General features: G+C 51.9%; 1 protein-coding gene across 1 annotated transcript; it reads right to left on the minus strand.

The window, feature by feature from the left end:
• Positions 1–1,337: 1,337 nt before the first annotated feature.
• On the minus strand, positions 1,338–9,966 carry CD40LG (CD40 ligand). The gene is made up of 6 exons (XM_061353197.1): positions 9,514–9,966; positions 7,814–7,951; positions 6,759–6,804; positions 6,432–6,485; positions 6,101–6,163; positions 1,338–4,286 (listed from the first exon to the last, which is right to left on the minus strand). The coding sequence occupies exons 1-6, from the start codon at positions 9,874–9,876 to the stop codon at positions 3,916–3,918; spliced, it is 1,035 nt and encodes a 344-aa protein (XP_061209181.1). The 5' UTR covers positions 9,877–9,966; the 3' UTR covers positions 1,338–3,915.
• Positions 9,967–13,717: the final 3,751 nt, after the last annotated feature.

Below are 13,717 nucleotides of genomic sequence, written 5' to 3' on the forward strand. Positions count from 1 at the left end.
CATCCCTTCCCTGATGCATGACTCACAGCTCCTTCCCCCTGCTTTGTTTTCATATTGAGTGTCCAGGTATCGTATCAGTTTAGAGTCTTGCTGTGCTTCCCCTCGCAGGACAGGCTTTTCTCTGTATGAAATAGACACTGCTTGACAGCCAACACCACCCCCAGATGTGCTGGTCCCCTGCTCCCTTCACCTTAGGCTCGCCGACGCTCCTTCCCAAAGGCTGGGAATGTAGGCAATGGCCACTTATCCCCCCATGGCCCCAAAGGGGCTTTCTGCTAGGGAAAAGGAGCTTTCCCTTGGGATAGGAAAGTTCTTTATGCTTTGGCAAGAGCTGGAACGCTCCTGGGGCACTTATGTGCAACACCCGTCGGATTCCTGCACAGCTCCTTGAACACAGCACACAGGCAACATGCATATGTATCAGCTATCTCCATCCTATTTGGTGTTACACCCTCATTTAGAACAACTGTTTTCCTTCCTTCCTTCCTTAGCAGCATTATAAAAGTAACCTTCTGTTAAAGCTAATGATAAGTCTTATGTATATCACTGGGATCACTGGGCAGCATGGTTCCAGGGTGTGCAGACACACCACAGCTCATGAGTTCATGGCTTACGTTGGTCATGAAGGACATAACAGAGGCAATAATAACAGCTCCCTCCTTGCAGTTAGAGTTGAGCCAGAAATGGTGTCTGGGGAGAGCTATGCTCCAAAACAAGGAGCAGGAAAAGAACAAACCCCTCTTAAAACCGTTTTTAGGCCAGAACAGAGGTTCTTTTTTTGCTCCAGAGCATCCCTTCTGGATGGCAGCTCTCCACATCCCTACCCAGGCACACCATGGAGTGGTCTGCTTGGCAGTCAGGCCCTGCTGTGCTGGTTAATCATATCGCAGGGTGCTGCACATGGGATGCCGCTGTTCCAGGATGCCATATCCAGAACCCCAGGCACTGTCCTGTCCTCCTGCCTGCCCAAAGGTGGGATGGGGACCAGGCTTAGGTGTGCAGCTCATGCAATGAAGCAAACCATTCACACTCCAAGGAGAGGGTAAAACCGTTTCCTCGCTCCCCCCGGTTGAGCTGAAACCCGTGCTGTGTACATATGCATGTGTGTGAGGCGTAACGTGGTGGAGGGCACACTGGGACTGTTTGGATCAAGCGTTTTGTCAAGAGCTAGAAGCCAAAAAAAACAAGACAAGAAACTTAACTAAAAAGGAAAAGAAGCCATGCCAGATGGACAGCAATGTTTCCATATTTACTTTGTTTACAGTGCTTTGTAAATAGGTTCCAGTGAGTCTGTCTTTAGATGGATGTTGTGTCCGCTGCCTTCCAGTTTATCTCTGTCATGTAGGTGTATTTACTGTAACTACTTATGCAAGTTCAACTTTTCTAACATGTTTTTATTTTGAACAGTTTTTTAATTGACATTTTCAACAAATAAAGAAGGACCAAAAAATCACTTCTTGGCTCTCGGGGCTGCTTCCTTCGTTTCCACCACAATGCTCTGGGCATCCCTGATACGCTCAAAGCACCCATGGCTGCGTCACCTACTGGGGAGGATACTGGTGCAAATGATGCTGCTCACCTGGATCTGTTACTCCCACCATCACCCTGCAGCAGAGGAAGGAGATGCGTTTCCATCCCTCAAGCCCTGCTTGCTCTCTGCTACCAAGGATGCTGTATGGAAAAGCAGCCACTCCCCGCGGCACCGGCAGGATGCTGTAGATAAGTGACTTCCTGCCTGTTTGCGATTTGATTTTATTCTCTTTGGTTGGTGTGTGTGTTTTTCCTGGCATTTAGGTGTGGTGACAGGATTTCCTTTGGTCTACCGCTTGGACAAGACCTCCTCTCCTTTTAACTCTTTGGTAGAGATGCGCCGTGCTCTCAGCCGAAGCAGGAGGCTCAAGGGCTGGATCTTGCTTTCCCTTCCCAAACACAGCACTTGGAGCAGGAAAAAGAACAAGTGCAAACAAAACACTTGGGCACATGGTGCAGAAACCACTGGAGTCTGCAATGGAGACCCAAGTGGTACTTTGGGGACTTCAAGGAAGAGGCAGAGCAAGGCACCTCCAGCCCCTATGCCCCAGAGGTGATGCTGGGCATGAGAATAAGGAGAAGGCATCCCCCAGGCTCATCTTGGAGGGAGCATCTCCACTCCCATGTGTCCACGAAGCCAGATCCAGGCTTTAACCAGAGAGCATCCTGTTCTCCTAATGTATACAGGGTCCCTTTGGTCCCCTCTCTTATGCCAGCTCCCAAATGGCCCCTTTACATGACCCAACTCCAACACAAGCAGCAACAGCATCCTCAAAGCAATGGAGCTGGGCTCCAAATTACCATCAACATGAAAAAAGAGGAAAATACCCCCCAACAGCTTAATCTGCACAGCCCAAAGCACTGCTGGAGCTGGGGATGCCCTGGAGGTGCCCATTCATGGTGGGCTGCTCCCATTGACCACTCCAGTACTGCTCCATAGCATGAGTGCCCTCAACCCAAACTGAACTGGGCGGAAGTAGTCTCCCTTGCCTCCAAGCAGGGGTGCACACAATGGATTTGGCCTCCTAAAAGACCCTGCCAATGGGGACCCTGCCCCAACCAGGGGAAAGGGCTGTCACCAAGCAAGGAGTGCCAAGGTAAGGCTGGTACCAAGGCACCCAGTAAGAGACCCTGCTTGGAAACTGGCAACCAGCAGTGCAATGGCCTGCGCGGACCATCCCACCACCATGTTAGGACCAGACCTGCAGCCTCCAGCCAAGCAAATCCTAAGCATTGGCCACATCTGAAAGCTCTTCCACTTCCACACCGGTTGGATTCCAGCAGTATTCCCAAACCTTTGCACTCTGACAAGTGCGACCTGCACAACCAAATGCTCCAGGCTTGCCACCCTTGCCACCTTCAGATGCCTTTGAAGAATACCACATCAACATCCTTGTGCCCTGCTGTTGCTCAGCTCCCCTTCCCTTCAGGCCAGGCTGGAGGAGAGGGTCAGGGAGACCCTAGTGTGCAGTGTACCCCTGCCCAAGAGGGACTCCTGCCTGTGTGCACAGTCCTGCTCTCCTAGAGCTCCAGGTAAAGTGCTGCTGTGGGCACGTCCTCGCTGAGGACAGATAGAAGATGCTCTTGGAAGTGCACAAGCACCTTGGAGGGCTTGAGAAGACACAGAGGGTCCTGCCACCCCCCTGCTTTCTTGGTCCTCCTCTTAGAATAGGTGGAGTCGCAGGAGAGGAGGCAGGTCCAAATCTGATGATGGCGGCCAAGATCCCTTCTACCTGCAGGGGTGGGAGGAGGACAAGCTGGTGAGTGGATTCAGGTCATGAGAGCAGAGCACGGCTGGTCCCTTACTCATGCTCTAGCTTGAAATCAGCCACCAGTTGTCCCTCATGTACCCGGCCAAGGCTGTGTCACCCTGCATGAGAAGGCTGGTTGAGTTTCATAGGCAGGCACAAGTGGAAAAAGGGCTTTCTCAAGACAAAGCAGGCAGTTAGGGTGGCAAGGATGCATCACCACCAGCCAGCACGTAAGGCCAGCTCTCGGCTGACTGATTCCCTTAGAGGAGACCTTCCTAAGCCTTTTCATCTTTTTCCGCTGCTGTTTCGCAAGCAGATTGGTACAGGAGATAGGTAGGAAGGATGGAGGGGCCTGGGCCATCCTACGTTGTTAGGAAAGATACGTTGATGATGGAGTTTGGTTTGTGACACAACGGGGACAATCCACCCTTGCATGGTGGACCCAGACGGCAATGAAAGACTAGGGCAAGGTGCAAACAACAACAGCTTCAGACTTTGTTCCATTTGTGTTCTCAGGGCCCCTTGGTCCTCATTAATAAATAACAAAATATACAAATTAAGAAACAAGGAAACCAAAGAGGCAGAGGGACATAAATAGGGGAAACAGGGAAAGCTCAGGGAGGTCCCCTCCTCACTACAGCTTGAAGATGCCGAAGTAGGTGATGCCCTGGCGGTAGTTCACTCGTGTTGAGTCTGTCACGTTGACAAAGACCATGTCACCTTCCCGGAGCTTGAAGACACCTCCCTCCCGGATGGACTGGGGCTCGCAGGTCGACGTGGAGGTTACGTGTGTGTCCAGTCCCCTCAGCAAGAGCCGGTCCTCTTCCATGGGGAGATGCAAATAAATATAGAGGGTGAATGGTGCCAAAGTTGCTTTCTTGGAGCAGAAGCTGACTTGGGAATAGATGTAGTAGAGTCCTGCTTCCTTCACCTTCAGTTTCCCCTCCTGGTAGGTTATCAAGTCATTGCTCGTAGGGCCATACATCGTCGTCTCCCACTCTAGCACTGTAGGGGGAAAGCATGGCAGATGAGTTGGGAGAAAGACATCCATTTAACATGGGGGGGGAGACCCCACAGATGTTTGGCATCACAGCCTGTCTGCTGTAGTGTGCAGGGGTGGCTCCTGCCTACCCCAGGGCATCATCCCCAGCCCAGGGGTGCAGCATCCCCTTCTCTGAGACCAGAACAAGTTTAACTCATGTTTCTGGTCACTGGCATTGACACCCTTGGATCGATGATGCGAGCAGAGGAGCATTTTGCTTCCTCCATCCAACCAAGTGGAAACGCTGAGGGTGGAGGATTGCACACAGTTGCCACTGCCACCCAAACACCCTCGTGTCTGCCCTATGGGGTTGCTATCTCCATGGCTTTCAGTGGCACTGCCAAAACACCCTGCAGCTCCCATCTTCAGAGGCTCCCATCCCGGGACACACAGCTTCTCCCATGTGAGTGCTGACACTTGGCAAAGGAAGAGCAAATCAAACATCCCACAGTTCTGGTCCCCGGCAGGGTGCAGAGCTGGAAGGGGTTTGCATGGCAGATGCTGCCTCCACTGCCCATGGCAACCGCCCATGGCTTTTGGGACACTATCGGTGTCACCAGAGTAGCTCAAGAGCATGCCCTCCCACTGGAGTCAGTACAGGTAGGTCAATGCAGAGACCAGGAAGCCATGGCCACAGAGGCTGAGCTCAGCTATGACCTCCAGGAGGAACTTTGGACCTTCCCCAACCTACAGAGACACCAATGAGAGCAGCAAGGGAGAGCAACCTGGCTCCAAGGGGAGTAACGGGTTCCACAGTCCCAGGGTGGCATGAGAGGTCCTGGGGATGCACACAGCCCATGGACCACGCCTGCACATCCCATGGGGAAGTTTCCAATGTGCCCAATGCCAAGCTCCAGGCAGCAATTTCAACCTGCTTTATGGGCTCAACAAGTGCTCAAGCTGGGAGGTTTAAAATGCAGCGAGTTCCTCTCTTCTTTGATCTTATCTAACACGAAGCTTTGCAGAGGCAGGCTGAGCTCTGGGTGAAATGCTGCGTCAGGGGTGCAAAGAGCACTTGCTGATTACTGGCAGTTACTCCAGGATTAAAGCAGAGGTGCCCAGATTGTGAAATCCATGGCACAGAATGACCTGCATGCTCTTACTTGGATAATCCTTGCTCTCGGATGATGTCCCTCAGCTAAGGTTGTGCTGGGGAAGGGAGGAGTGAGAGCAGCCACGGTCTGTGCCAAGGATGCACAAATGCGAATGGACTCACATGCATCTCTCAAACCTAACGTGGCCATGGCTGTGGATAAGTGCATATTGCCTGAATCAGTCTGGAGCTATCTATGTTGTGACTATGAAGTCACATAGTGCTACCAGGACCACTGCAGCTGAGAAGATGCTTAGAGCCCTCCTGCAGCAGCCACCAGGCAAGGTATGGCCAGGAGAACAGAAGCGTTTTTGCTGTGTTCTGAGTCCAAAAGATTTTCCTTAAATACAAAGAGAAATGGTTTTCCACTCATAGAAAACACTGCAAAGGTTAGGCCATTGCAGTGCATTTCTAGGAAGGATCTATAGGATATATATATATTTCTAGGAAGGCATATATAAGGCTACTGAGGACAGCTGGCATGGGATGCATGAACCCCATGTGGCAGAGGTGCAGGTGGTGATGTGACCATTGGGAATTTGGCTCCAGCTCTCATGCTGGAGTTGTACAGTCCCCGTCCCTGCCCTTAGAGAGCCATGGGGCAGTAATCACAGGCCAGGGAATGGACACTGCCATGTCCCACTGGCTCCCTAGGCAAGGCAGTACCAAGTGGATCTGTCTTACCTGAGACTCTCTTGCTGATATTCCGACCTGCCAGGTGGACTGCAACCGGCTGCCTCTTCTCCACTGCAATTCAGGAAGGTTGGGGTTACTGATGCCTTGGCACCCACTGTCTCCCCAGGGCAGCCCAGGGACTGCTGCACCTTTATTTGTCTATGGGCCAAATCCATCTGAGAGACACAGTCTCCAAAGTACCCCCCATCAGCTTGGATCAAGGCAGGATCTGGCCTCTGCTCAGCCAAGACACTCAGTTGCCTTCAAGGTGGAGCCTTTAGGGGATAAAGCCCACGGAGGAGACTGGGCCCTCGTGGAAGAGGATGCGTTCGCTCCTTACCTGCCACAGGGGTCTCGTTCTTGTGCATCGAATGGGGATGCTCGTGCTCATGGCCTGCAATGCAACAAGGCCACAGATTTAACTGTGGGTTCAATTTCATTGATGTAAGCACCTTAGCACCCATAGCCGCCTGCCCTGGTGACACAGCCATGGCCAGTCCCCCCCCTCTGCCAGCCCCACATGGGGATGCCCCAAACCCCAACCCCATCCCCTGCCTCTGTGCCATGCCCTCATGCTGGGCAGGGTGAAGGAAAGCCCTTCCCAGGCCAAGCTACTCCTCCTGCCCTTTCCAAGCCATGGGTGCACTGACAGCACCAGAGAACTCACCTTTCTGCATTTCAAATTTGGGCTCCTCCTTGCTGGCTCCCCTGTCCTGTAACAGCAGCAAAAATACATGGGTGGGTTTAAGGGATGTACATATCCATCATTTTGAAAGCTTTTGCATAAAGGATGCTCTCGTCACTTCTTGGGGTGGTGCTCTTTGGCCCCAATAGCCCTGCCAGCTCTGGGCAGAGGGTACCACTGAGTCCCCTCCAGTACCATCCCCGGCATCACATATGGCCATGGACGGGCTGTTGGCAGGAGGGGGATTGTAGGGTTTATGATCTTTGCACAAAAACCGGTTTTTGTGCAGTTCAAATGATGGGATGGGAAAGGTTTATTTGAGAAACAAACGAAAAACCATCTCCTTTTCATTTAAAACCATGTTGGAGAGCCATGCTATAGAGCAAGCTGGGCACATCCCTGCCCCTGCATAAGGGGGTTTTCAGGACTGCTGAGCAGGGCCCATCTTAGTTTTCTGTTGTCAGATGGGTACCGATGCAGACCTGAGGCATTTGGTGTCATTGGGCATTGACACCCGCATACGAGGAGCCTCTGCACTGTCTGGAGGTACCATCCCTGAGCCCATGGAGTGGCATTTGTACATCCCTCTCCTCCTCACTGTCTGATGGGAGCTGTGCTGCCTGGCCCAAGCCTTGTACCCTCATGGACACCTGGGTGGCCACAAGCATCCCCACAGGATTGGAGCAAGGTGCCAGGCATCAGGAAAAGACCCAGGATGAGAGTGCAGAACCAGGGTGGCTGCAGCTCCATCCCTCCAACCACAAGGACTGAGCATTACTCTGCAGGGATCCCACCTGCAGCTGGATGAGCTCTGACCAAGGCCATTTTGAGGCAAAAATGGATGAGAATTTTCAATTCTATCAATAGAGTATAAAAATAGAATGTAAAACTAATCCAGTGTAAAACTAACCCAGTGTAAAGAGGGGCATGTGCTGTGCAGCCCCAGGGTAAAGGGCACCCATGGGATGAAGCTGGCTGTGTGCCTGGTACCCTCCTTCATCTTCAGTGCGGTCTTTATAGACCTAACAGCAGCATACCTTGCACTGGAGGTCCTGGAAGGCCTTTAGAATCTTTTCACAGTCCAATAACGTCGATCTCTGGCCTTCTGCTGTCTGACACTTCTGTACTTTCCTCAGGAAGATGTAATCCTCATTCAGGTTCAACACCTCTTCCATCTGCCGATGTGGGAGAAAAGAGAGGGTGAATGGGGTGTAAGTGGGAAACCTGCAATGGCTGGCAGCGGAGCCACGCTGTATTCCTGCCAGGGATAAATCACAGCCTGGATAGCTCAGGGTCAGTTGTTCAGCATTGGGATGAGCTGGGCAGACACGCTGTGGGTACCAAGTACCCCCACCAGCCGCCCGGTACAGCATCCGCACCCACATCCACTGGGAATTGCTGACCCTGGTTGGTACCACTGGCTTAGAGGAGGATTACTCAAGATCCCTTTGTGTTTTCTATCACCTTGGTCATGAATTTCAGTTTCCCACTGTGCTTTTTCCAAAAGGCAAGTGGCAAAAATCCACACGCCTGCATTGACAGGCACAGAAATCGCAGCGACTGGCTCGGTCCATCCCAGCTCAGATCCAGCTTGGATTCTCCCTCAACTCCACACTACCCTGCCCATCCAGGATGTCTTTCCATTGTTTCAGATTGTTTATTGACTAAAAGAGCAGCCAGGGGACCAAAGGAACTTGTGGGTTGAGGCTGAATTCTGCCAAGAGCTTCGGAATAAAAAGAGCCATAGATAGATGATAGATGGATGATAGATAGATGATAGATAGATGATAGATAGATAGATAGATAGATAGATAGATAGATAGATAGATAGATAGATAGATAGATCTGCATCTCAGATGCCTCTGGGGACCCTCTACTCATCCCTTCACCCCAGGCTGCAAACTCCATGCAGTAAAGCCCCCTTCCACCACCCTATCTTTTCAGCCTCTCTAGTTCAGGGTTGCTTCCTGCCCTTGAAGATCAGAAGTCACCCACTTAAATGCCAATTTAAGTTGAGACAGCGTGTCTAAAAAACACTAATGATGATCTGATCATTGTATCTGGTACAGAGAACTCGTTCTTGGATTTAGACACAGTCTGTTTCTTTAGCTGGTTTCTGGTTTGGAGGAAAATAGCTTCCAATGATTGGTGATTTTAAGCATCGTGCAGTCATGGCAATATCAAACCCAGCTTTTTAGCTTTTAGTTCTTTGGTAAACATTGTCCCAAGTACAAGACACAGTCACCAATACCGTGTCCCTTCACTAAAAGGTCAAGCACTAAGGTCCACTTTTTTCTCTAACCAGAAAAACAGCATCTAAAGTGAGATGTTGCTCAAATTCATACATACAAACACTAAAAAAAGCTGCATTTCTGGACCCCTCCATCCTCTTGATGACTGTCACCAGAAAATCCACCATTGAACCTAAAATAGCCACTTGGGTGTTTAAGGCACACTCTTCTTTCCTTGGACTGGCCATGGTTTGCTATTAACGGATCTTCTTCATCGAACCGTTCTTGTTCCGTTAACAAAGGGAACAGGTTTCTTCCTTACATACATCTTAGTGGCAAATTAAAACAGAAATGAGAACATGAGGGCAATAAATGCCACTCCTGCATCCGTCCGGTGTCCGGCATCATCTTCTACCATGCTCATCCTTTGGGTGAGCACACCTCACCGCAGCGGAGGGCAAATCGCATTAGCAACCCAACACAGCCCACCTTATTTCTCCACTTACCTTATCCATCTTCATGTGAAGATACAAACAGAAGAGCACAGTCCCGATTGTCTGTGCTACAATAAATGCAGCGAGGAAGCCCATGAGCATCTTCATGGTGCTGGGCACGGAGCTGCTCATGGGTCGAGGCGTTGCAGGGCTGTAGGGTTCGTTCATCCTCCACGCGCGGTGCTGGGGCTCCTTCAAATGCACTGCTTGCAAGTAGCATGAGAACTGTTGCGTGAGCACCCGCTGCTCAAGGGATACAGGGTGCAGCAACCTACACTTCCTGGAAAAACCTCTTCGTAGTGGGTAGGTTTGTTCACTGCCATCTCCCACAACAAAAGAAGGTTGCTTAGACTTTCTTCTCTGGTGCACTTCCATGCTTTTTTCCTACCTTTCAACCAGAAGCACAGAGATATATTATTCCATATATTCATATTTGCCCTCGAAACAGTCCTGACTATGCCCCAGTGGTTGTTTTTTTTCCTGCTGTGGATGAAAGTTTCATGACAAATTGCCTTCAGAGAAATGGAGACCATGAATACAAGCACAGAGCGGCTGAACAGGGGCTGGGGAGCACCAGAAAATCAGTGGTTTCTCAAAAAAAGGGGAAGAAAGCTTTTTTACCCTCTGTTTCCTTCACAGGAAGGGTGATTTTGCAGTGAATACACTTGGCAGGTTGAGCTGCTTTCTGGCCTTCCCTTGTGCTCCCAATGGGTGAAGTCTCTCCTTGGGCAGGCTGGATGATGCTGGAGAAAGGACTACCTCCATGGGCACTGCATCTCTAGCGTGGGCACAGCTTTCATGCTCCTCAGCAGACAGTGGGACTTTGGGTCTTGGGGCTTGGCATCACTTTGGAGAGATGAGTTTTAAACAGCTTTAGTGACACTATAGTGAGGTGCTTACCCTGCACCCAAGGGCACAAGCCATCACAAACTGTCCTCACCCATGTTACCTCTATCTACATATCTGGGCATGAAAAGGGCTGTTGGGGATGATGGTTGCTGACCCCCCAGCATCACCTCCATGCAACTTTGGGCAACCCATATCCCCTCTATGTCCTCACACCTCCCCAGCCAGCAGCAGGGAGGCAAGATCTTGTCCCCAAGCTCTTCAGGCATCTGATGCTTGTGCAGCCATGCACCACCAATAACACAGTGTAAATGCAGAGGGGTCTCACTGCTTTCAGCCTCAGGAGAGGAGAGGAGAGGAGAGGAGGGTGCACAGCACCTCGTGAGGGCTGCTCAGAGGATGGAGCAGGATGGAATCCAGCGGTCGCTTTTGCTACCTACCCTCTCCCTCGCATCCTGTCCTGTGTGGTTAGGGCGTTCGAGCTGCAAATGCAAGAGCTGGTAACAGCACAAACATCTCTGCAGCCGAGTCAGAGCCTGACCTTGGCAGGTCACCCTGCTCCTAAATATAGCACCCGAATCACACGTGTGGGATGGCACCAGGGTCTTCGTGGGCTGAGACAGGCAGAGGCCCTGGGTGATGCTTTGGAGCCTCACCATGCCAGGACTGCCGCTCCTCTGCAAAGAGAGGAGCTGTGGGATGGGGCTGCCAGCTCCAGGGCAGCTCCCCAGTGTCGATTTTGCCTTCTAGAGGAGAAAGTGGCCCTGGGGTCCCAGCTCCTGTGTGCCCATGTCCCAAGGGATGCCCACATTCCCTCACCATCCAAGGGCTGCCTTGCTGTGCAGATCACCAGGGCTTCCCCAGCACCACAGGAGCATCGTCCTAACAGCAACGGCGTGACCCAAACAGTGCTGGGGATGCACAGTGTTGGGTTGCAAAAAGGGGCCCACTTGCCTTTGCTGGGCTTTAGACCTCGTCCCTTGGGTTGAAGCTCTGCTGTACATGGCATCAAGCTCACACACAGCCTGGGGGCACCGCTTTCAGTCCTTTATGTTAAAACGGGCATTATCATTGGACAGACATTGGCAAAACCTGCCCCAGCATCCTCACAGGGGTCTGGTCCGACATCAGGCTCTTGCACACCGTCCCTGCCATGGGGAGCGTGCCACATGTAAAAAGCCATTTCATGGCTCCCCAAAGACTCCCCCTGTGCATCAGCCCCACGGTGCTCACCAGCATTTTCCAGGGCTCTTCCTCTGAATTTAACATTCACGTTTGGAGAAGGTCTCTACAAAAGGACAAGGGAAGTCATCACATCACACATTACCTGAATCCAAACCCAATATCCAAGGACTGAGAGGCAGCGATAACGTGTGAAGCCACATCAATAACCACTGCAGAGAGCAGCAGGGGAGGATTTACACTGCTATTCCTGAGCCCTGGCTTCTTCTCAAAGTCGTTTTTGGATCTCCCCCTCTCACTGCTTCACTGCAATGAGAAGAACTCAGAGGTAACGCTGGAAACCCCAAGCGTGTTGCTGGCCCCATTGCATGCACCTTGCTAGGGAGGCCAGAGCTGGTGGCAGCCCTGCGGTAGGATGCTGGGCTTGGTGATGAGGATGGGGAGAGGCTCAGGGTTCGGGTACCAGGTACAAAGCATCACTGGAGGGTTGGCCAGCTTGTGCTGCACACCAGGAAACTGAGAGTTGCTCGTCACTGTCACCCTGACGGGAGAGAGCGGGTGGAAAGTGTGACAGCAGGGATCCTGGCAGGGGTTTGTCAGTGGGGAGGGCAGGCTGGCAGCTCTGTGCAGGAAACCATTGCTCCGCATTGGCAATCCATCCCTAGATAGCACAGAGCACTCCCTCTGGAGCTGCATCCGCCACCCCGCATCACCAGGCTGGCCGCATGGATGGTAAGGGTAGGGAGAAAGACTCAAGACCTGTGTTATCCCATGGTAAGGCCAGGTAGCATCATGGTTGCAAGTCCTTGACCACTTGGCTGCTGTAAGAACATGGGAGAATGGCTTGAACCTACCAGAGGGGAGACTGAGCTGAGCTCTTAGGCAGAAGCTCTTCCCTGTGAGGGTGCTGAGGCGCTGGCACAGGGTGCCCAGAGAAGCTGTGGCTGCCCCATCCCTGGCAGTGCTCAAGGCCAGGTTGGACACAGGGGCTTGGAGCAAGCTGCTCCAGTGGAAGGGGTCCCTGCCCGTGGCAGGGGTTGGAGCTGGGGGAGCTTTAAGGACCTTTCCAACTCAAACCAGTCTGGGATTCTATGCTATGGTGTTGGGGAACAGCGCACGGTTGAGCGCGATGATAGGAAGGAGTGCCCAGGAACAGAGGGAAGAGTCTGCCTGCATAGGATAACATCAGGGAAGGTGAAGTCACACCTTCACCATCGATGAGCTCAGCTACAGGGTTTTCTTTCAGTGCCCAAGCCCTCTGCCTGTAACCATGCCCATCCACGTGTGAGCCCAAACTGGCACCGTTCCTCCTGGCTGAGATGATGGGAAAATGTGATCCATCGCTTGCATTCCTATTGACCCAGTCGTGCTGTTTCCGCTCATCAGCAACACGTTTCCTCCACTTGTCCTCGGTGCTCAGAGCTTTGTATACTGAGAAAACATCCGCTCGCCTGCCCGGGAGCACTTCTGAAGGCAGCGAGGTGAAAGCTGCTGAGAAAGGAGTGATTTCATTTGGCTTGAGATGCCCACTGTGGTTTTGTGTCAAGCTCTTTCAGCTGTGCTGCTCACCCCGAATGCTCTCTACAAGTAACAGAAGCTGGGTGCTGGGCAGGACTGAGAGCAATGCGTTCAAAAGGGAGATGCTGTTTTGAGTCACCAAAGCAGTTTGGCTGCAATGCCGTGGGAGGGATGCAGAAGGGAACCTATGAGAGAAACCCCAATGAAGTTCCTTCAGCACAGGGCTGGCAGAAGGGAAAGTTGAGCTTCCCCACCGTTTGCTTTGTCACTCCTTCAGGTTTTTCCCTCTCCTGAGCTCTTGTGTCTCCAGGACAACACCATCAACAGAGAGGAAGAGGGAACAGACATAGGCAGAACACCGCAGAAAGCATCACCAGCATCCAGAGAAGGAACGGTTGCATGGCAGTTTCCATTACTTTCTCACCTTGGTAAGAATGAGAGAAAGCTCTTGGAGTGCAGAGCAGCGAGAGGCAGCCTCAGGGAGAGATGAAGGTGTCAGTGCTTGCGGTTTTCATGTCTCTCTGTGCAAGAAGAGATGCTGGTTGTAGCTGCTATGGTGGTAATGGCAGGCTGCAGCCCCATTGCTCACCATGGCCCTCAGCTGTGGAAACATCCATGAGGTCAGCAGAAGTTCCAGGCTCCAGCAGATATGAACACGAGCTGGACCTTG

This window comes from Neopsephotus bourkii, unplaced genomic scaffold, assembly GCF_033783945.1.
Source record: "Neopsephotus bourkii isolate Nb327-2 ecotype Australia unplaced genomic scaffold, CSIRO-AGI_Nbou_v1 NB_668, whole genome shotgun sequence".
Lineage (NCBI taxonomy): Eukaryota > Metazoa > Chordata > Aves > Psittaciformes > Psittacidae > Neopsephotus > Neopsephotus bourkii.

Excerpts from the sequence above, each read along its gene's own strand:
- CD40LG (XM_061353197.1), bottom strand. The coding sequence starts at position 9,876 with ATGGAAGTGCACCAGAGAAGAAAGTCTAAGCAACCTTCTTTTGTTGTG. Across the intron at positions 6,805-7,813 it reads TCCAGGACCTCCAGTGCAAG|GACAGGGGAGCCAGCAAGGA; the intron begins GTATGCTGCTGT and ends CTGCTGTTACAG. Across the intron at positions 6,164-6,431 it reads GAACGAGACCCCTGTGGCAG|TGGAGAAGAGGCAGCCGGTT; the intron begins GTAAGGAGCGAA and ends CCTGAATTGCAG.